This window comes from Pezoporus wallicus, unplaced genomic scaffold, assembly GCF_028554395.1.
Source record: "Pezoporus wallicus isolate ANWC-B61680 ecotype Strahan unplaced genomic scaffold, APGP_CSIRO_Pwel_v1 contig_8006, whole genome shotgun sequence".
NCBI classification, from domain to species: Eukaryota; Metazoa; Chordata; class Aves; order Psittaciformes; family Psittacidae; genus Pezoporus; species Pezoporus wallicus.
In genome coordinates, this window is record NW_026635487.1 from 1,217,821 (window position 1) to 1,240,283 (window position 22,463).

The 22,463-nt window shown below is 44.0% G+C and overlaps 1 protein-coding gene across 7 annotated transcripts in view; it reads left to right on the plus strand.

Annotated features, from left to right (window-relative positions):
* The window catches only part of RERE (arginine-glutamic acid dipeptide repeats), a 222,064-nt gene that overhangs the window by 93,196 nt on the left and 106,405 nt on the right, over window positions 1-22,463 (plus strand). For all 7 annotated transcript variants that reach the window (XM_057432133.1, XM_057432141.1, XM_057432172.1 and 4 more), the window contains one exon: window positions 21,267-21,372. In XM_057432133.1, the coding sequence (XP_057288116.1) occupies window positions 21,267-21,372 (106 nt within the window). The remainder of the gene's footprint in view (window positions 1-21,266; window positions 21,373-22,463) is intronic.

Sequence of the window (22,463 nt, forward strand, 5' to 3'; positions counted from 1 at the left end):
TGACAGTATGAACTTACCCATGACACGGCATTAGGTAACCGTTTTATAACGCAGATACACCCCCCCCACTTACATAAACTAAACTGGCTTTAGGGAGAGCCCTGTGACATGGTGAGTGACAAATCCAATAGGAATATTCTTTTAAGTCGCTAGAATTGAAGCATGCACTCCTCTCTGTGCAGAGGAGCATGGACGTGGACACGTACCAAGCTCTTGATCTGTCTAGTGATGCGAGCAGCTTCCTCAAGAGGGGGAAAGCAGCAGCTTTAGTGGGTTGTGAGCAAAAAGAAGCCTGCAGTGCTGGTTACAAGGTTATTTTAACCCAATAAAAACCTTCCTCCTCACCTTAAATAAGCAGCTGTTGGTTTCAATATGTGATGCAACAGTAGTAATTGCATTTCAAATGTGAATGTTAATTATGCAATGCATGTAAACCCCTGCGTATCCTGCTTTGATTACTTGTCTCAATTTAAATATCAAAAGTAGTGAAGAGCCACAGCTATTGGAAATGTGCTTATCTGCATGCAGAGATCAGGAGTAAAATAAGATTACGGAATATTAGTGTTTTGGGAGAAAGAAACAAAGCACAATGCAGGATTTGCCTAAGTTTTAACTTCCCCCCCCCCCAGTAGGAGCATACTGATTTGAGCACGTAGCTAGTCACAGCACATTACACTTAGGAGTGTATTGAGTAAAAAGTCCTGATTAATTTACTGAAACTGAGGCAATTCCAGTCTAACTTTGAAATTGAAAGGGGGGGGAAGACCCAAAATGAATGAAAAAGTAGGATTATATTCCAAGAAGTTTATATGTTTTTTTTTTTCTCTGTGATAACAGAGGTGAATGAGAAGTTAAGGAAATGAGAACAAAGCCAAAGGGTGATGACTGACAGCTGAAAGAAACCACATAGCTGCTGGTAATAACAGGGTATCTCTGACCATGATACAGGCTAATTTATACAAACACAATGCATCTTGCAAACCTGCCCCCCTGATCCTGTCATTTAAACCTTTCCTGGTATGAATTTCTAGTGGCTGAGAACCAGTGCTCGCTTCCTTTTTCAGGTTTGTGTTGTTTTCCAGAGAGACAGAACCCTAGCAGCAAATGGGTTTCGGCAGCTGAGTTATCATGTTTTGATTTAATTTGATGTCGCATTTAAAATGCTAATGGGCTACACTTTGATTCTGAGCATCAGAGAGAAACTTTAAACCAGCAAAAGGGGTGGATTTGCCATGCAAAAGCAAACATTATTAATGGTGCTGCAGTTGCCCTTTGTGCCTGTGTGTTTACTTGATTGAAGCATCTTGACTGTGGTGCTTTCTCCTTGAAGCCTGATTTGAATGGAGTATGCAGCTGGATTGCCCCAGGGCCTTGTAACAATTTATAGGCTGGATGGAAAGGCAGAAGTGCATAAAAAGACAGTTGTGAAATGCCGCGAGTGCCCTGTAATAGAAAAATCTGTGTATGATGACCTTGTCTGTGCGGGCCTGTGGGATCACTTCACGGGGATCCAAAGGATGATAACATGGAAAATATTGCAGCTCACCTGGAATAAAGAGGAGAAATGGAAAGAAACCTGGTTTGTCTCGGTTATGCAGGGTATGCTTTTCCTCCCCTTCGCGTTCTCCCTGCCTATGGCCTTGCATTTCAGCAAACCTCTTAAAATTACATCTGTTATCCCCTGCGCTTTTCCAGGAGCCAGTGTTTTTGAATGCAAATACCTGGGTGAGGTTTCTTGTAGCCACCGGCATTTATGTATTTAAAAGCCTCTTTCTGTTTGTAGATGAATGGATGCTCTGTTCCTGAACTGCTGCTGAATTAATTCGTGGCTAATTTTTCCTGGCCAGTTAGGAGGCAGCATGACCTTTCCTTTTTGGGGTGGAAAAAGTGCTGATTAATACAGGTCCTTGCTTCTCCAGATTCATCCCCCCTTGTGCAGCCAAGTAAAGGCTGAAAGATTCTTTCTACTCCAAGCCTTTGCTAGAACCACTGTCCCGGGCTTGCTCCAATCCTGCCTTTGGCGTAGCTGGATTTGCTGTTAAGGTATGGAGCAGACTTGCTAATAAGAGAAAGACAGATGAGACATCTGAAGGAGCACTGAATTATTTAAGCTAAAAAATTTAGTCTGCAAATGAGATTGGCTTTTACATCTAATGTGGAGCAGATGGAAACGCTGCTGTGATTACAGTGGGGCATGTGTGGGGCAGGAGATTAGTATGAAAATGTGGGTGTAGGGGCCTTTGAATGAAGGAGCAAGGAATGATGAAGAATCGGAGGTGACAGTTTAAGGATTGCATGGCAGGAGCTGTGCAGTGATTAAATTCACTGATGCTGTCATTGAGCCGTAAGGTTGGAGATAACATTCTCTCCCTGTGCTGAAAACAAGAATCAATACAAACTGCTTGACAGGGGCTAAATTATTAAATAGAGCCTTCCTTACAATGTTTCATTATCTGGGATTTACCTCAGCTGGTGATTTGTTAGCAGTGCAGGGAGATTTGCTGGGCATTTTGTATTAAAATCGTTCCAGATGCATATGAATCCATTCCGATAATTCCCTTCCTTTTCCAATGCTTCTCCATAGGGTTTTATGGAGTTGTCACTTTTGCCCAGATGACCCTTTGGATTCTCACGCAGACATTAAGCTGTGCTACGCAGAAGGGTTGGGTCTTGTCACCTCCCTGTAAAAAACCCCACCTCTTTGCATGAACAGCCTGTTCTGCAAGCGCTGGGGTGATTTGTGTGCTTTTGGCGCGTTAAATTAGCGAGGTATTTGAAACGCCTTTCAGGACCTGAAGAAAGAGAAATGCTGCTGCTGTGATTTATGGGCATTGGAGTCTCACTGAGCTCGGCTGAAAAATAGAGCAGCATTCCTTTTATTTTGCTGTATATCTTCTGAAGGCAGGAGCAGAAACCATCCATTCCGGAGCAGCTAAGCCAGCACACCTTGCAGTCCCAAAGTGCACGGGGCTGTGCAGAAGATGCTGCGTTCAGACCTGGTTGTTGCTTTCTCGAGTAAAGAACATTTAGCACTTCGGTGGGGGTTTGGGTAGCTTTGGTGGTGTAATGCACCAGTGCAGCTAAATTTATTCAGAGCTACAGTGCTATATCGCAACTGCAGTGATGCCTTTTGGAAAGGGAGCGAACGTTCATATTTGGGGTTTAAAACAGATGGCGGCCTTGTTAACTTCCAGCTGTTTAATCCTGATTCTTAAGACTATGTGGATGTATTTTTTAGGGCTCAACTCCAGCTCTTCCTCCATTCCCCTCCATACGGCCTAGATCCTGAGGATGGAAATCCTGACCTTACAACTTAGGGGTTACAGCTGGGGAAGAGAAACCCTAAAAAACCCCATAACCAGGCAAAAAGTGTGAATAATTCTGGGGGTTTTGTTCTGGTTTTGTTCTCCCCCCCCCTTCCCCTTTTTAATGCAATTCCCCTGTTTGTTTTCACACCACTTGGCATTCAGAAGGCCAGCAATTGGAATTTTCATTGCTGGCTCCTTGCCACGTGGAAGAAGAAAGCCTGTCTGGAGGCTATAGAGGATTCACCCCGACAAAGGCTCTGTGCACTCTCTCACTGGCTCCAGCAAAGCCTTTCCTGTAGCAGCAGATCTGTTTGAACATCCTGCTGCTGCCGGTGGCGAGATGCTTGTCTGCCTTAGATACACACTCCAGAAGAGATAACATGGCGGGCAGGGCCTTAATGTGAGCTGATGATGCTTGTCAGCTTGTTTGAAATCAGCAAATTGCTCCCATTCATTGTAAAGCTGTTTATTTTGAGAGCCAACTTCTGTAGCAGACAGAGAAAGGGAATTAGAAGGATTGCAGGGGGCTAGGAATGTGAAATCCTGTGCTCGTTTTGTGCAATTGCTATTGTGTTCTTTTTCCTAATGTTATAAAAGGGAAGCAGGAAGCACAATTGATACCAGTTCCATTAGTGACACCCCCACCACCTCCCATCTGACTGTGAGAAAAGAACAAAACCAGATAGGGAGCAAACAGAGATAAACAGGAATACACCACTTAGAGTCGTGGGCTATAATTGGGGTTGCTTTCCTACACTGTGTTATCAAGAGGGATGTGGGTGGCTAATAATGAGAACATGTTTAATAGCAGTGGCTTGATTGTAGATACAGGAACCATAGAATTTATTAACATCCCTCTGCATATTAACATCCTCTGTGTATATATCCCTGCAGGGGTTGGAATGAAATGATCTTTAAGGTCCCTTCCAACCCAAACCAGTCTGTGACTCTATGACTTGCCTGTATTTTTCATTCTGTGAGGGCTTTTTGTCACGGTAGTGGAATCCTTAGCACCTTCTGCCCCCTTTATTTATTACTTTTTCCTTTCTATTGCCTTGTTTCCTCCTCCTTACCCAAAGTAAACCGAGCTGCTTCCTTCACCTGGTGCTGAGATAACTGACTGCAAAATAAATCAGTGTCAGCTTCAAAATACCCAGGAAAAGATTGTTATTTCTAGCTTTTAGGGAGTAAGAAAGCAGAATTAAATGATACATCAGCTGTTTTACATGTAGCAAGAGCAAATGGAGTTAGAATAAATTTAGCCATGTCCTCTAGTGTTGAATGGTGAGGGCATCTGTCATGTTTAATAACATTTCTGACCTTTAGGATTATTGAAGTTGAAATTTTCTCTCTGGTCATTGGGGGGTACTTGAACACTGTCAGATTCCTTGTGCTGGTGCAGAGTCTCCAAAGATACATTGCTATGCTGCGTGAGGTGGTGAAGGTAATTCATTAAAGAAATTTGTTTTCCAGCTTTCACATTGGTTTTCCTTAAGGAATGTGAAATGTCACTGTGGTCACTGAGCTTCAGCACGTGTCCCATCCCTCACCATTTGCTTGCTTGCCTTCGCTGGGAAAGGGCAACCTCCTTGATGTGCTTCATGTTCCTCTTCAAGGTAGTGATGCTCTTGTGGAAAGAAATGCTCAGGGGAGCATGTGGAGGTGTAGGATGTAATAAACATCCCACTGCCAGCTATGCAGAATGGAATCCATGTGAGCCCAAGCCCTCAGTGAGGAGTCGTGGTTCACTGTAGTGTTCCCGTAGTTGAGACACTGGTGTTATGCTGTAGGTGGGGGTAAGGGCAGCTGAGGTGCACAAGCATCTTGCTAAGCTTCTAAGTCCTATCTGGATGCTTGAAAATAAAACATGGGCAGAAAAGAATGATGCAAAATATGTAAAATGGACACCTTTGATTTTTCCAGCTATGTTGAAGTGCAGTTGAGCTGTAATGCAAGTGCAGCTATGGGAAGCATCACTGAGGCTGCCTAAGGGAAGGTTCTGAAGGGCTCTAGAACAGCAGTGCATGGTCGAAGGTGGGAGGTGGCAAGTGTCCACAGTGTTGGTGGTCTTGGGTAGAGAAATCTCCTCGCCTTTAAGGTCCCTTCCAACCCAGCCCAGTCTGGGATTCTATTATAAGTCAAAGACACTGAGGGCAACTGGTGTGAGTTCTGGGATGTCAGCTTACTGGATTATCACTGCTCATGTGTCGTTCCCGTATGCTATCCCAGTCTTGCTGTGTGATTGTTGTGTAGAGCAAGTATTGTTCTTTAAGGCAAATAATTATTTGGTCTGTCTTGAGTAAATCTGATGTTAGTACACCTCACTGTGTCAGAAGGGGCTGGTTTTGTATGGAAATACTAGGAAAGATGGCTGTTCTCACAGGCTGCTGGTGTGTGGAAGGGAAAAGTGTCTAAGATGCTCTCTGAGTACCTGGGATGATGCAGTCCGTGTTGGAGTGGCAGGAAGGGCAGTGCCTGTCCATCCCTTTTTTATACAGCAGAGACTGATGGAGCCACTTAAGAAAAGGCTTCAAGTCAGCTCCACCTTGTGACTATCTAATAGAGTTTCAGATCCATCTCTCATATTCTTCTCTCCAGAAGGCAGGCGGGAGGGCTGTGTGCTCCTGAGGGCCTGCTCAGGGAGCAGGCATAGGGTTAGGGGCTGGTTTGCTGCCTGGCTGGAGAGCCTGAATTCATGTGGTTTGTGTCAATGAGAGAACCAGGGCTTTTTCCTGCTTGGGACCTGGAGCAAGCAAAAAGTAGGGCTGTGATGGATGTGCGTTTTTGACTCTGTAGTCACTGAGCACTAATCCACGGAGAATTTGAACTTGTAATTTTGATTAAAGTGATTGATTTTAAATCAGCCTGAGTTCGTTTTGGGCCATTAGAGGGTATTTAAAAGGAAAATAACTCTTTAATTAAATTAGTGATGCACAGTATCCTGCTCTGCTTTCTGAGCAGAACTTCTTTTTTACTCTTACTCCTTTCAGTGTCTTGTTTCTTGGCACATTCTGGGGTTAAAAGCAGTACAGAACTGTTAAAGCCATTTTGTGCTAGGGGAATCTTATTATTTAAACTTGTTCATTTTGGAAGATAGACAAACTATTGTTGTGTGAAGCAGTTCTTGTTCCAGCCACTTGTATGTGTTAGTTAGTTAGCCACTTGTATGTTAATGCCCCTCATGTAAGGAATGCTCTATAAAACCACGAACCGTGCTACCCTTTGATTTGTAAACCATCCTTTTTCAAGTCAAAAATAAGTTGTGATTACAGCATAAAACATAAAGCAAAAATCCATCTAAATGTGAGGATCCTTCTCACAAATCAAGTTCTGGCACTACAGAAGTTGGGAGAGTGAGGCCGTGAGCAGTAACTCATGACAAATCAGGATGAGGAGAAGGACTTACTGTGTAGTCTTGCGAACTGATGACTGGGGAGGAAAAAGATGGATCTCTTCTGCTGTGGTTTGCAGTTGGAGAATTCCAGTGGATGTGATTCACAGGGGCTTTTTTCAAGTAGCCCAGCGCAGCTGAAGTGCTTGCACTTGCTCTTTTGTGCTCCATAGCCTAATCTTCCCGGGGAAGCTCACTAATGCTATGCTGTGAATGAACATCCTTGGAAGTCTGCATCCCACATTTATGACTCAGTGTAATGTGCATCTTCCTGAAATGTGTAAGAAATGCCAGGGTAGCTGCAGTATAAAGTATATACAGCTTCATCTGCACAACAGCGCTTTGATATATGGAAAAGATGCTTGATTAGACTTAAAGCCACTTGACAGCTTCACCAATCTGGTTACAAGTGACTGCAATAGAAACAGCAATAAACATGGCATCTGTATGTGTCTGTATATAGAACAAGGAAAAGAGAAGGAATGGTTACACTAGAAGCAAAGCCACGGCATCCTACCAACCAAGCACAGGTTGTAGACCTTAAAGCTCATCCAGCTCCTACCCTGCCACGGGCAGGGCCCCTTCCACTAGAGCAGCTTGCTCCAAGCCCCTGGGTCCAACCTGGCCTTGAACACTGCCAGGGATGGGGCAGCCACAGCTTCTCTGGGCACCCTGTGCCAGCGCCTCAGCACCCTCACAGGGAAGAGCTTCTGCCTAAGAGCTCATCTCAGTCTCCCCTCTGGCAGGTTAAAGCCATTCCCCTTGGCCTGTGCCTCCAGGCACTTTTAAGAAGTCCCTCTTCAGGTTTCTTGTAGTCCCCTTTAGGTATTGGAAGACTGTTAAAAGCTGGGTTTTACACATAACCTTGCAGAAAGGAAAGGAGATGGAACATTAGTGCTGGGGATATTGCTTTAGAGAAAGGAGTTGCCACTGTTTACACCCTGATGGCTGCAAACATGTCTGGAATATTTGATTTATAGACAGAATCACGTAAATAAGATAAAAGAATATATGTGATTCACTACTGTGAAATAGAAAGACGCAATTTATGCTCTCTATCTGCTGTCGTTATGATTAGTGACCTCAGGCTGTTGAACTTTCTCTTTATGGATTGCAAAAATGCTGTGACAGTTTTCAAGGGAATTGCTCTCTTTGAGTTTAAAGAGATGAAAATGGGCCTGCTAACAAGGACCAGCTTCAGAATGTGCTTTCATATTCTTCATGCTTAAAATAAAGGGAAGGGGGGGGGGGAAGGCAATTGGGTGCTTTGATGTGCCTGAACTTCAGAGCCTGGTGAGGCAGAAGGTGCATTATATATAATACACACAATGGATGGCAAGAGATCTGCAGAAAGGGATTCCCTTGGGTGCTTTTCAGAGTCACAGAATAGTTAGGGTTGGAAAGGACCTTAAGATCATGCCAGCTCCAACCCCCCTGCCATGGGCAGGGACACCTCACACTAAACCATGGCATCCAAGGCTTCATCCAACCTGGCCTTGAACACCACCAGGGATGGAGCATTCACAACCTCCCTGGGCAACCCATTCCAGTGCCTCACCACCCTAACAGGAAAGAATTTCCTCCTTAGATCCAATCTAAACTTCCCCTGTTTCAGTTTTAACCCGTTACCCCTTGTCCTGTCACTACAGTCCCTAATGAAGAGTCCCTCCCCAGCATCCCTACAGGCCCCCTTCAGATACTGGAAGGCTGCTATGAGGTCTCCACGCAGCTTCTCCAGGCTGAACAGCCCCAACTTTCTCAGCCTGTCTTCATACAGGAGGTGCTCCAGACCCTGATCATCCTCGTGGCCTCCTCTGGACTTGTTCCAACAGTTCCATGTCCTTTTTATGTTGAGGACACCAGAACTGCACACAGTGCTCCAGGTGAGGTCTCACAAGAGCAGAGCAGAGGGGCAGCATCACCTCCTTCGCCCTGCTGGTCACGCTCCTTTTGATGCAGCCCAGGATACGGTTGCTTTCAGGGCTGCAAGCGCACACTGAAGCCGGCTCATGTTCATTTTCTTATCAACCAACACCCCCAAGTCCTTCTCCTTGGGCTGCTCTGAATCTCTTCTCTGCCCAACCTGTAGCTGTGCCTGGGATTGCTCCCACCCAGGTGCAGGACCTTGCACTTGGCGTGGTTAAACTTCATGAGGTTGGTATCAGCCCACCCCGCAAGCATGTCTAGGTCCCTCTGTTGAATGCTTGTTGCTAAAAAGATTGGGAAATAGGTTTTCAGGAAAGGAAGGTGCTGTTTCACGGGAGTTTCCCGATTCTGATGTGTTGGGGTGTTTCACATGGTTGTGTTATAAAATTGTTCCTCAGTCTTGGAATTCTTGCTCCCTGTGCTGTGCTCCTGATTAAAGATGGTTGGATTGCCAGTGTGGACTGTGATTGAGAGCTGCCCCGTCTTAACTGAGGTGGTTTTGTAAGGAAATACCTGCAGATTGTATACTGATTTCATATGCTATCTCTGTGTGCTTATCTCAGACCATTCTTCCACTACGAGCTGTTTGCGTTCTGAAGTAGCTCAGGCCTTTAAGCTTAAGAACTTCACACTCTAAAGGGCAAAATTCCATTAAGTGTGGTAAAATACCATCATAAATCCTTCATCTGGGAAGCACAGCTGTCACAATGCTCTCTGCGGTCTTCAGTGTAACCTGCTACTTGGTGTAAGTCTGCGTACTGCATGAGCTTCGCTTCCAGTTGGGAAGGGCACGTCCTTTCAGCGTGCTCTGTTGCTCGTGTTTTGACTGCTCTCCATTGGCTGATACAGTTTCATTTAATGCTGTACTTGTAGGACAAAGACTGTAGTTTACATCAGTTTAGGTGTTGGAAAACGTATTTGTCGGTGTTATTTGTGCCAGTACATTTTAGTTTACTTTTCTAAAGTAATGAGTACTCGGGTAGCTCCATACCTTTAGGATCAGGCTTCCAGTGGTACATGGTCTGTGCAGTCAAATACAGGAGCTTATGGCAATAAGTCAAAGAGATGCTGTGGCCAGAACTGAAGAGAATTGCATGAGCTTCTCAAATGTATGTGCCTCAATATGGATTTCAGTAGGCTCCTTCCTCCAATGTATGCATCAAAGAGAGGGAGAGCACCCACTTTCATACATGATCTCTAACACTTTATTCCCCCCCCGCCCCTTCCCCCAAGTGAGGCTCTTAGTAAGCAGCATGAAGAACTAAGTCCATAGTAATCTTAAGACTATTCTTTTATGTCAAGATTGCATTTGGTAAAAGGAAACCAATGTAGATGAAGAGCTGTCTCTAAAACAAGCAGGTAAGATTTTACACACGTTTCCATTAGAGGTTTTAGGAACACTTGGTTAGGGTCTTTTCATTGGCTTCATGAAAATCTCTCTTCTTTGTAAGGTACTCTGCCTGCTTCTGCAATTAGAGGTAATGGTTGAACACAGGAGTCTTCGTCAGGTGCCTGCTGTTTTCAATAAATCTGGGGCAAAAATGTGTTGTGTTGATACACGTTATATAAATCCTTGTGCCCAGAACAATGGGAAAGGTATAAACCTTCCATGTCAAGAGTGTTTCCATCTGGGAAAGATGGGTTCCATCCAGTGCCTGTAATAATAAAGTAACCGAAGGTGAATTAGACAGGAGGACGGAATGGTTTATGGAACTCCTCGCTGGTCTCAAAGCGTTCTGCTTCTGGATCTCTGACTGAATTAACACCTTGGCTTGTTCAAATGGAAGCTATTAGTAGCTTCATTTGTTCAAGTTGTAATGCAGCGGCGATTATATTGCCCAGACAAACGATTAGCCTCAGAAGTGTGTGTTAGCTTGGCTGGCTGCATTGACCTTAATCTTAATCCAAATGAGAGTGCAGATGGTGTCCCTATGTGTACTACCTGTTTAAAAGTGTCTGGTTTTGTTTCAGAACCCCTTTTCTCGTTGTTCACCTTGGTTCTCTGTCTGTTCAAGTGTGACTTTCAGCACATGGCAGTTGCTTTTTTCCTGTGTTCCTTTCTCCCAACTTTTCCTCGGAGAATTTTTCCTTTATAGCAGGTAAATGGTATCCATTTTGCTCTCCAGTGTAGTTATTTCTGATGTTAGCATTTTCAATATCTAGCTATTTCCAGATGAATGGAGGCCATCTTTCCAATTTCCAGGTTTAGATTAGATTGCAGCCTGCGGGCCCGGCTTTGGGGCTATTTATTTAGTGCTGATTTACATATAAGAAAAAATATCAAGTCTGGTATTGCTAATTCTGGCTATTGATATTGCAGCAGACAGCAGCAATCTGTATGAGAAATTCCCTGCATAGTAAGATCCAGTCCTGTCTCTTACAACTTGACGTTTGTTTTAAGGGTGCTGTTTTGTTTTCTCCATTAGCTGCTCTGCTTTGTTTCACATTAATGAATGACAGTAGTGTTCTTATTAAGGCTCTGTCATGTCTCAGCCAGTGTCTGAACACTCGGCTATGGGAGGCACATGTATAAAACCAGATTTGTCCTTTTCCTGGTTTAAAATGTTAGCTGTTTCTAGCATCTTAGAGGATGTGTGCGTTTAAGCAGCTGAGCATCATCAGCAAATCCTTGCATCCTCTGAGAAGCTGCACGAGGAAACGTTTACTTTCCAGGCATTTATTTTCCAAATACACTTTGTTTCCTTAGAGGAACAGCATTTGCTTATGTGGTGAAACACCCAAATCTCAGGATCTGGCTTATCAGCCTTTATGTCTTTCCTTTTCCTTCCATAATTTCAACCCCATCTCGCTGGCAGAGAGGGCCAGTTCGCAGAGGTGCTTTAATATTTCCTGTCATAGAATTCCCCTGCCTCCTAGGAGATGTTTTAACAGCCAGGATGACTGTTCAAACTCCGTGCTGGGTTTGCAGAGCAAACTCTCCTGATTGTTTTATCCTTTAGCTCCCGGTATCTCTTTGTTAAAAGGTAAACCCCTTAGCGAGATGTTCAAGAAAATGTGGCCTCTTGATATCTGAAAGGTGAGAAATCTATTTAAACTGTATATGATGGCTTCAAATGTTCCCTCTGCTGTGTGCTGCTTGTTTTAATAGAAGTGATAAATACTGGGGCTGCTGGTGCTCAGCAATTAGATCTGAGCTATATACTATCAATGACATTTAATGGCAAATGTCAGACTCTGAATGGTACCTTCATTTCAATGGTGCGTTTCTCTGGGATAATGCTTGAAAATCCTTAATGGAATTTAATTACCAGAGCACATATTCAATGATTAGTTAAATGCGTTTGTAATACCATTAGTTGTTAGGTAACTGTTTGCTTATTACGCTTGACACAGAGTGTATTTGATGTACAATGTGGATGTATGTAGTGCAGCAACAGAAATGCTAATCAGGCCGTGTGTTAAGGAGGTTCACTATCAGTACTGTGTCAGCAGCTCGCTGCCAGGTTTCCTTCTGCGGGAAGGCTTAATGTGTCATCAGAAGTGGAGTCTGTAGAAGCAGCAAACATGAACAGAGACGCCGTGATCAAAAATGGTGCTCATTGCTTTCCCCAGTAGTGATTTGAATTACAGCCCATTAATGAATTCTCACCCATGTTTGTGTCTTTTGTACAGGGCTTTTGTGATACAGTAAAAATAATAGCTGAGATAAGGTGTCTCCACAGCTTCATGGTGGTTTTTGTACCCCAGAGGTGAGTGTACCGTCCATGTGCACGTATAGACATCATGGAATCACAGAAGGGTTTGGGTTGGACAGGATCAGCCTGTCTCCAGAGCACAGCAGCTCCATCCCTTATGGACTCCAACAGCTCCACATCCCTCTTGTGCTGCTGCCCCAGAGCTGGATCAGGACTGCAGGGGGGGGCTCCCCAGAGCACAGCAGAGGGGCAGGATCCCCTCCCTGCCCTGCTGCTCACACTCTGGGGGTGCAGCCCAGCACACGGGGGGGTTCTGGGCTGCAAGTGTAAGCTGCCAGCTTTTGTGTTGCTTCAGGGCGAGCACAGGGCGATGTTTTGTGTGTCTTGCATGGAGACGTGGCTTGCTGAAACAAGATTAGCAACCCTGATGCACTCAGCTGCGTGGCCGTGAGCGTGGGGTGCAGCTGAACTCATGCTGTCCTCTTGGCCCTTTGTGGAGTGTGTCTGTGCTGATGGATCTGTGCGCAGACATCTCATCAGATGCATCCGCACTGATTTGGATCTTCTGGCAGGGGGGCAGCTGCTTGTTTTCCCTAAGAAGGCAGCAGTGGATTGGGGAAAGCCGCCTGTGCCCCAGGAGCTTTCACAGGGACAAGTGGACGCGCTCCCTTCTAGTCCTGACAGCTACAATTAAGCAGGCTTGTTCAAGGGTAGTTGTGCAGTGTAATAGTGTGGTTACTTTATGCTTTTGCTCAGCATAACTGACACCGTGAACCACAGATGGGATTCGAAGAACATAAAAGGGAAACGGAGCAGAAAGATACCACAAAGGGATTAAACGAGGTGGTAAGCAATGACCCATAACCTTCCTGAAAGATCTTAGCATAGTTTTATTCTAAGCCAGTCAGCTTTTAAGCATAACTGCTTTTTTTCACAAGATGAAATTATCTTTTCTCATTTAGAACTGCACTGAAATTTGAAGGATGTTGTCCCTTGTTCTAGGTGGATTTCACTGGTAGGAAAGCAGGTGACTTCCTAGATCTCGGCTCACGAAGCAGCTTTGTTGCTAGTAAAGCTGAAGAGTTTATGGAGTAAACACTGTAGTTTGTTTTCAATACAGAAATCTCCTATGGGTGTTCCCTGCACTGGGTAATGTTCTTTTTCGCCTTGGAAACTTGCACGAAGCTCTGTTCAGTTCTGTTGGTTGGATTGTTGAAAAGTTAAACCCAGATGAATGAGTATATATGTATTTAATATCTGATAGTTGATGCATTGTGCAGTGTAAGGGTGCTGGTTCGCATCTGTTTCTTGATCACTGCCAGCCAGAAGTAGGGATGATGGGATTAATATTGAGTGCTGTAGTTGAGGAGGAACTTGGTAGCAAACACTAACTTGAGCAAAGACTGTGTAGGGCAGTTTTGCATTTGGTCTCTTTTGTGATCCTAAACCCAGAGATAATGATGGTGGTTGCTGATTGGTCACGTGTTCTAGGGTGTGAATATGAAGGGAATTCCAATGGAAAAAGATGGACTTTTTGAATATTGAAAGAGAAGGGTCCGCAGAGCCTGGACACAGAAGGATGGGGGGGAAGTTGAATGTGTTGCAAACTGTTCTGCTTTGACAGATGGTCGATGCCCTCAGAGCTTCATTTCCAGTTCCGTTTTGGTCAGTTCTAGCTTACACGTGTTTTTATATAACACCACATCCTCCTTTGCCCATGCAAAAGTGTGTCATTCTGTAACTCACTTGGGCCAGGTATGGTTACTTTGCTCTTCTCAGTAGAAAACAGGAGGCTTCATGGCAAGTTTTAATGGCCCTATGCCTTTAGAAGACACTAGCAAAGAGTAAGGTTTAAATAGTTCCCTATTCTTTAACAAAATTGGTAAAGCCAAACCACTCCATTTCAGTTGGCTTTTTCACAGCTGCTTTTTTTTGACTTTTACCCAAGAAAGTCAGGTTTAATTGTACTTTGGATCACGGCAGGTGTCATTTTAAAGCTATTTTTCCATGTGGGCTTAGGACTTGGAAGGGAATGACTATTTCCCTCATGGTATTTTCATTTCTTCCTTGGGTTTTCTTTAATATGATGCCTAGTTCAGAGATTGGATATCTTGGAAGGAAAGGTTTGAGTGACACTAAAATGAAGAGCTGGTAGGTAACATTTATTCCATATTAGTTAACTTTTGTACAAGTACGGAGGGGAAGTCAGAGCAATGAGGAGCAGACAGAGGGGAAAGGAAAATGCATTCAGGGCTCCACTTGAGCCGTGGCTTTGAAGTGCATCTGGTTAAAGCACGATTCTTCAGCGCTCATCTGTATCCATGTGAGGCAGACCTCAGCGTTGAATTCACTCCGGCTCATCCAGTCTTTTGGTGCTATTTGTTGCAGTTTCTGACGAATCTTTCCCTAGTTCTCAGTTGCCATAATTATTTCTGCTGTCATCTGCTGCAAGCATTCTGTGTGACTGTAATAGCTATCCCAGCAGAACATCTCGCGTTCATGAAGTGGCAGCGTGGCAGGTTTTGATAGTACAGCTCTTCTGGTGATCTGAAGACTGTGTTTTTTTAAAGACAGTCTAGCAACTCTAATGCCAAACCACCCACACGAGGAGACAGCATATGGCAGCTACTATGAATTAACATGCACATAAGTAGCATATCACCTAGTGCTTTGAAAAAGGCTTGAGCCTTGATAGCCAAACCTTAGAATCCAGCTATCTGGCCATCCCCGCAATGCAGGGAACACAAGTTTGCAGCTAATCATGAGTTAAGACTAATTTTGGCCATGCTTTGCAATTGTTTAAAGGTGTGGGTAAACAGATTGTTGTTTTGTTCTTGCATATGTGTATGTCAGAATGTGAGTAGGCTGAGATTTCCAGGTATGTTTAGGACTCGTATGCTTTCCCTTCTCCTTATGTAGGAGGCAACTCTGTCTACACATAACCTGTCTGTACACCAACTGTATAATTGGTGGTGGTGTTTGCAAACAGTTTTGCTTCAAACTGGTAGAAACTGGGGTAGGTATAGAATATATATAGAATATAACGTGTAGAAATAATCTTCTCAACAAAGAAGAGTGGCTCTGAGCAAAAGGACCGCGACCCATGTGCACTTACATCTGAGCGTACGAGTTTGAAGTTGAGGGGAGGGTGAGTCTAATGCTTGTTTTGCATCTCAGAGCGCTTTACACGTAGGACTGAATTAATATCCAGCACGCCAAGGTGATTTCATTAATTCCAAAGGGAATTTCATTTGTTAGACTTTGTGAATAACAGGTGCACGAGAAATTCTCGTTGTAAACCATCACAGAATGGCAAGAGCGAGACACTGGGAAAAACTCCTATCTTGTTTTGTCAATAAATTATGCTTTCTCCTCCATAGATCACAGAAATGGGCCTTTACCCTGGAAACAGCAATATTTGATACCCCAGGCAGCTTATTCCCAGCTCAGCTCACACTTCACTGAATACACTGATCGATTATCCGCAGCTTAACCAAGCCTTCTCATTTCCTGCCTTCCATTACTGCGTTCAATCACGCCGGCGGTTCTTTGTGGCCTGCCTTGTGTGCTGAGATAAGCCATCAAGGCATGTTTCTGTTACAAAAGCTCTTGTAGATGGAATAGTCATTAGATAACACTAACAGGTTTAAAGGTTGCAGTCTTTGTGTTGGTTCGGGTTAAGAGGACAGGAACCAAGAGAACGGCTGCGTTGGGTTGTTGTATTTGAGGGGCAGGCAGGATTAAACTGCATGTTGCCATGTTTACTGCTCCTCTTTAACATTTTCCTGGCTGAATACTGATAGCTCTCACTTTGGGTAATGCTTCTGTGCTTGCAAGAAGTAATTATGTGTTAATAACCATGCATCTGAATTAAATAATCAAGCTGCAAAAATAACATTCAGTTGTAGTAATACCCTCTGCCTTTCCAGGCTGGGTTTTCTTGGCTTACAAACAGCTGATCAGGTTTCTGATTTAATTAGGGAACAGCCTACAAAAAGATACCCTGAGAATGTGAAATTACATGTGCTGTTGCAGGGTGGGAAGGAAAATGATGTTTGCTGCATCTTTTCAGCTCCTGATTTCCAGATAGTTCCATTGTTGTCCCTATTCTGCTTTCTTCCCCCAGTAGATCTGGTATAAGTGGTCCTTATTCTTCTTCTCCCCTCTTTTCAATATTAGTAATGTTAAAAATGAGTCAGTGTAAAAGTGCTCCTCCAGTAGGAACAGAAATACAGGCAGCGATTCAACATGGCACAGAAGGGCTAGGGCTTGGATGGGGAAAGCAAGCAGAGCAAGTCAAACCTACCACGTGTGTTGGAGTGGGGCTAATGCCATGTCACGGAGCGTAATTAGAACTGTTTGTGTGACATGAAAGCATCATTTAGGGGGACAAACAAATGTGCCCCAAAGGATGGGGTTAATTTGTAGTGTTTAAAAAATTAAACCCACATGAAAACTGGCTTAGAGAGGCCAGAGCTTCTGTGCCGCAGTGCACAAAGTGTTGGCTGGGAACAGTGGAGTGACTTTAAAACACTGTCATATTAAATTAACACAAAGAATTTGGTAGCTTAGAACTACTTTTTCCTGGTAAAGAAACGTCATTGTTGAGAACATGTTTGAAAGGAAAGATGTTTTTTTCCTTGTTTCTATTTTGCTGTTTGTGTCTTTGAAATAGCCCCTATTCACGGGCTCCAGTGTGCCCATCTGTCATCTCCAGCATTTGGGATATTGCTTCCAAAGCTAGTTGTGATTTAACACGGTATCTAAATAGGGCAAGTAATGAAGTATACTGCTTAAATCCCTCTGAGGGAATCTGCAGGACATCTGTGATCATTTGCACAATTGGGTTAGTCATAACCCTGGAAAGAGAATGTGGAATCCCCGAAGATATGAATTGTAATGTGCAGCAACTCTCTCAAGTGTGTTTATGAGGAAAACTGGCACCTTGGAGTTAGCAAACGCCGTGGAAATCGGTACATTCATACTTTGAAAGAGAACCTAGAAGGTTATTTTTCACCCTTTTAAGGGAGAGGCTCACTTATAAATAGAGGCTGACCAGATGCTCCCGAACTGGGATGCTTTAATGCAATTACAGATTTCATCTAATTCTTGTTGAGCGTCCAAAATTGCTTCATGGCTTTTAAAAGGAGCAAAACCCAAACCAGCAGCAGCAATCACCCCTCTGGATGAGTACTTTTGAGTACTGCAGCGATAGGCAGTTTTTCCATTAAAGCTTTTGTAGCACAAGGAATCTTTTAGAGCTGACAAAGACACTGAAAGCGTTTGCCATCGCTGTGATTTCTGCAAGTGGGGGTTTGGCATGCGACTGTCTGCGGCTTTTCATATGTAAAGGTGTAAAAAGCAGAGAAAGTAACACTTTATGAACTTGGGGAAGCTTCTTTTGTGTGCACATGGTTCTAAAATAAATAGTCTGCCACAGAAGCTGGCGCCTTGACACCTCTGAGTATAGTCTGCTCTGTAAATGACATCCATATTTAGAAAGCTGGCTGACAAAATAGCATGTCTAGGAATTTCTGTGCAGTGAAGGATGTGAAAAGAAGAGGCTGACAGACGTGTTGTATTTTTAGGGAGACTGAAAGTTCAGGTTTAAAACCCACAAACCCATGCGTGTCGAAGCAGAGGAAGGACTTGCAAGGTGAAGCTCTTTAACTGGACCAAAAGCAGCAATCATGGGGAAAAAGGGATATTCAGGAAGGAGCTTGGATCACACAACCCGCTCCCAAAATAAAACCAAACCCAACCTCTGTCAGCAGTGCACAAACAGCATCTTGGTACCGTGTCAATGTGTTTTACTTGCGTCGTTGTCCAGAGGCTTTGCTTCGAACAGTTACTCAGTTATAAATGCTATTTTTGTTTCTATGCTCCTTCTGAGTGGAGGCTTTGAGTTGTGCCATGTGTGTTCTCTGATTCAGATGATGAGGAGCAGTCAGCACCGTGGAGCATGTGCTGCTTTCCACTTGGAAAGATATCTAAGTCTGGTGATTTTTTTTTAAAGATAGGAACCTTGGCCATGTTCATCATTTCCTGTCATTTATCATTCATTTAAAATGCCTATTTCATAAAATCTAGGTTTTACAAGTTAAAAAGCAGCCAAAATTGGTGTACGCCAGGGCTTCAGACCTGGGCTTTGGGTTGATTCTGTTGGTTTTATCATCTGATGTAGCTCTCATCCTTTTTCTCTCCTTAGTTGCTGAATTACTTTGTTTTCTGAAGGGAGGCGATAGAAAAGCCCCTGTTCTGTGTTATGAAAACCCCTGTAATTTCTTTTTCTTTGTAATCTCCCCCTCTGCCAATGCCTCCCAACTGCCTGATCAGCCTAAGGAAGTCGGTAGCGTTCCTGTTGGCAGGCTGCAGCGTGGGGCAATTCATCATTGCCCTGAAAACTTCCCAGGTTCAGCAGCCTCCTGAAACTCAGTCTCATTCCCCGTGTTCTTCCTGATTGTGAATCTGATTTGAGGGGAGGAAATGTTCTCTTTCACAGTGCAGGGTAACTGCCAGCCTCTGGAATAAAACGGTGCAGGGAACAACTGAGTCTGAACAGAGCTTCTGCATGGGAAGTGAGTGCTTTCCTTCAAATTCAAATGCTTCAAGTAGCAAAAAAGCTCTGGAGTATCTTTAGATGGTAGGTGCTAAGCCTTCCTAAGGTATGGGATTTCAAAGGCCAGGTTGGACACAGGGGCTTGGAGCAAGCTGCTCTAGTGGAAGGTGTTCCTGCCCGTGGCAGGGGGTTGGGACTGGATGAGCTTTAAGGTCCCTTCCAACCCAAACCAGGCTGGGATTCTATGATTTTTGAGAGATGAGGCTGCAAAACATAGCAAATACCTTGACTCCCTTCGCTGTGTGTGAATGTTCCTGAAAAGTCTTTGTTTAATCCTCTGTAATTCCATTTCTTTTTTAACACATGGGGGGGGGGACACGACACTCAATGACACTTCCAGGAGACTTGGCCATAAGCAAAAACCTTCTCTTTGCATTGACTGGGGGACAAACTGGGAGGGTCTCCTGGGAGAAAAGCAGGGATTGAGGTGGTCTCTTATGGCAGAAGTGGTAAAACCTCCCTTCCAACCCCTGATTCCTTCTCTCCAAGTGTATCGGTGCTTTGTAAAGGTTGACCTTGCCCTTATCCCTGTGCTGCCAAAAGCCCTGTGCTCCTCTGTGATACAGGAAGAAACCGAGGCAGGGAAGCGATGGTGTCAACATAGAACCATAGAATAGTCAGGGTTGGAAAGGACCTCAAGATCATCCAGTTCCAACCCCCCTACCATGGGCAGGGTCACCTCACACTAAACCATGGCATCCAAGGCCTCGTCCAACCTGGCCAGGGATGGAGCATTCGCAACCTCCCTGGGCATTATATTCTATTCTATGATTCTATGAGTGAGTAGTTTTCATGCCACAAGTGATGCTTTCTGAGCATGCTGTGAAGGTTTTGTGTAACATGGGCTACGCATGGGACGTGGGTTTTCTCTCAGCTAAGAAATGCAAAGCGAATTAACACTGGGTTAATGTTTCCCATCGTTGCATGCAGTTCTTGTAGCACTGATAGAGCTTATGAACAAACAGGAAGAGGGTAACAACGTTTGTATTGTTTTAGTCTTCAGAACTCGGGCTGTTCATAAAAGCTGTGCTGCACAGAGCTTTATTTCAGGAGAGCAGGCAAGGCGCAACCATGGGGTTCGAGCAGCAGGTAGCTGCCTCTCTGACTTGGTCCTTTTGATTTTGTTCCATGCATTAGACAAGCTCGTTGTCTTTGACGGCAAATGCGTTATCTGAAGAGACAAAAAAAGAGAGGAGGTTCAGGTTTCTCCCGTACAGAACAAACAGGCTCAGGATGTTCCTGGGTGCTTTTTGAGGCTCTCGGCGCTCAGAGCACATGCGGTGAGCGGTTACCAAAGCCTTTTCTGGCACAATGCTGCCACTAGCAGCTGGTTTATGGTATTACACGGGCTTTTCATCAAAGCCTCCGAGAAGTGCGGGTAATGGAAAGATTTGGGTGGTGTTTATTGAGCAGAAAGGGTGGAAATTGCTGCAACAACCATGCCGATGTGAGCACCGGGCAGGAGAACGCTGTGGTCCAGTGACCTGCTATCTAAGTTCTAAATGCAGGTGTTTTAAGAGCAGCCTTCGAAGGGTCTCGGAGAACTTGAGTCCAGCAAAAACAGTTGCCTCATGCCAAAAGAATGTTCATTTCCCTTTAGCCCTTCCTCTGTTTCCTCAAGCGTTGTGGAGCCGTGGAAAGAACTGACTACCAAGGGTTTCAAAGATAAACTCACGCCCCGAGTCTGTAATAACTTGACCTGTAAATTCTATTTTGAAGTGGTGTTTGTGCTTAAGTTTCCTTCTCAGAAGGAACAAAGTGGTGGCTGGATCCTCACACGAGAAAGGAGCACTTGAGGAAGATAGTGTGTGTACATCTTGCTGTTGGCTTTGTGAGGTACATGAGCAGTGAGAGCCTGTATTGGGATTGAACTGCAGCATCTTGTTCTGTTGTGTAACTAAAGAACAGATACTGTTATGTTGGGCTAAAAAATACCTGGCATTTCTTGGTTACAACAGTTAGGAATGGTTGCACTGAATTATGTGATGGTTGCTGTCCTTTTTGCTGTGTTTGGCCATAAATACTTGCTGTTTGTAGAGACGAGCAGGCTAAGATCATGCTGCATGAGGCCAAAATTGCCAGTCCTTTTCTGATCCCTTCTTCCTCTTGGGTTACTGTTTTGTGAGTGAATAGATGAGTATTTGCTGGTCAGATACACACAGAGATGCAACTGCCTGCTGACGCAGTAGGTTCTCATTGCCTATGTCTAGTTTGAAAGCCAGTTTGTCATAGCACGTATCCCTTGTTTCATTGTCACGGAAATACGTTTTCCTCCTTTTTGGATCTTACATTTTATACTTTAGAAGACTGTGTCAGATGGGGTCTGATTTTCCTTTTTAGTAATGCCTTTAGACCTTCTTTTTCAGAGTAAACGGGACCACCTCCTTATGAATGTCAAATGGTACTATCGCCAGTCTGAAGTCCCAGATTCAGTCTATCAGCATTTGGTTCAGGACAGACACAATGAGAACGGTAAGTTAAACTCTGCAGATCAAGGCCTCCTTTACTTGTACTCTGAATCTGAAGTTTTAACAGTCCAGAAAGCAAGAACACTTCTACTTGCTTTCTGCAAGGACTGCTGCTGAATACAATGTGTTAGATTGGACGAGGGTGTTTCTTACCTGCTTTGCTCTAACTCGTCCTGTAACCATGGCTATAATCAGATGCACATCAGGTATGGTCTAACTTATGTGCTGTATTACACTAAGCCCTTAAGGGAATAGAGAAGAAAAATAACACTGGATCCTTTGTAGGCCTTCTGGACAGTGCACTGGTACTGAACTGGCTGAGGACCAAGTATGAAGAAATTGTGAATCTCTTCCATTTTTTGTGGGCCTTCCATAGTGTCATGAGAGCCCAGTCTTTTACAGTGCACCTATGAACACTCACTGTGATTAATATTGCAGTAAGTGACATAACTGCAGCACTCATAGCTGAGGTTTCCCTTCTTCTCTGCAAAAACAAATGTGATCTTGGGTTTCATAGAAGCAGAAGAGACTTCAGTACATATTCCAATGTCATTTATCTCTTGCCTCTAGGGGAGACATAACATTTGCTTCTATTCTTACCAGGAAATTTCCTTGAGGCAACTGTTAAAATGCTGCAGACACTCCAAGGTGAATTGTGATGATAAAAGTTGATGATTAAAATGTGGAACACAGCAACTTTTTGGTTCATGACAGCACAAAGTTGAGCTTCCAGTTTTTTTTTTTTGCAGGCATTAGGGACATCTTGTGTGGGCTTTAAGCAAAGGCTGCACAAATCTAACATTCCTCTTACTATATTTGAAACTTCTAACCCTGGGATTATAGGCACAGCATCCAAAAGTGAGCAGCTTTGACTTTTCTATGTCACACTCCTCTCTGTGTGGATAAGTATTTCTGTGTGTTCTTCAAAGGCATTGTAAAGAAGTCATGGAAAAATCCTCATTAACATTGAGGATTTCCTGTGTTTGAATGTGGATATCAATACTGGTGTCAAAGCCAGAGCACTAAGCAGTTAATACTGCCAAGATTTACTTGAAGATTTGAGGTCAAGTATGCAAAACCACCAAAATCTTCACC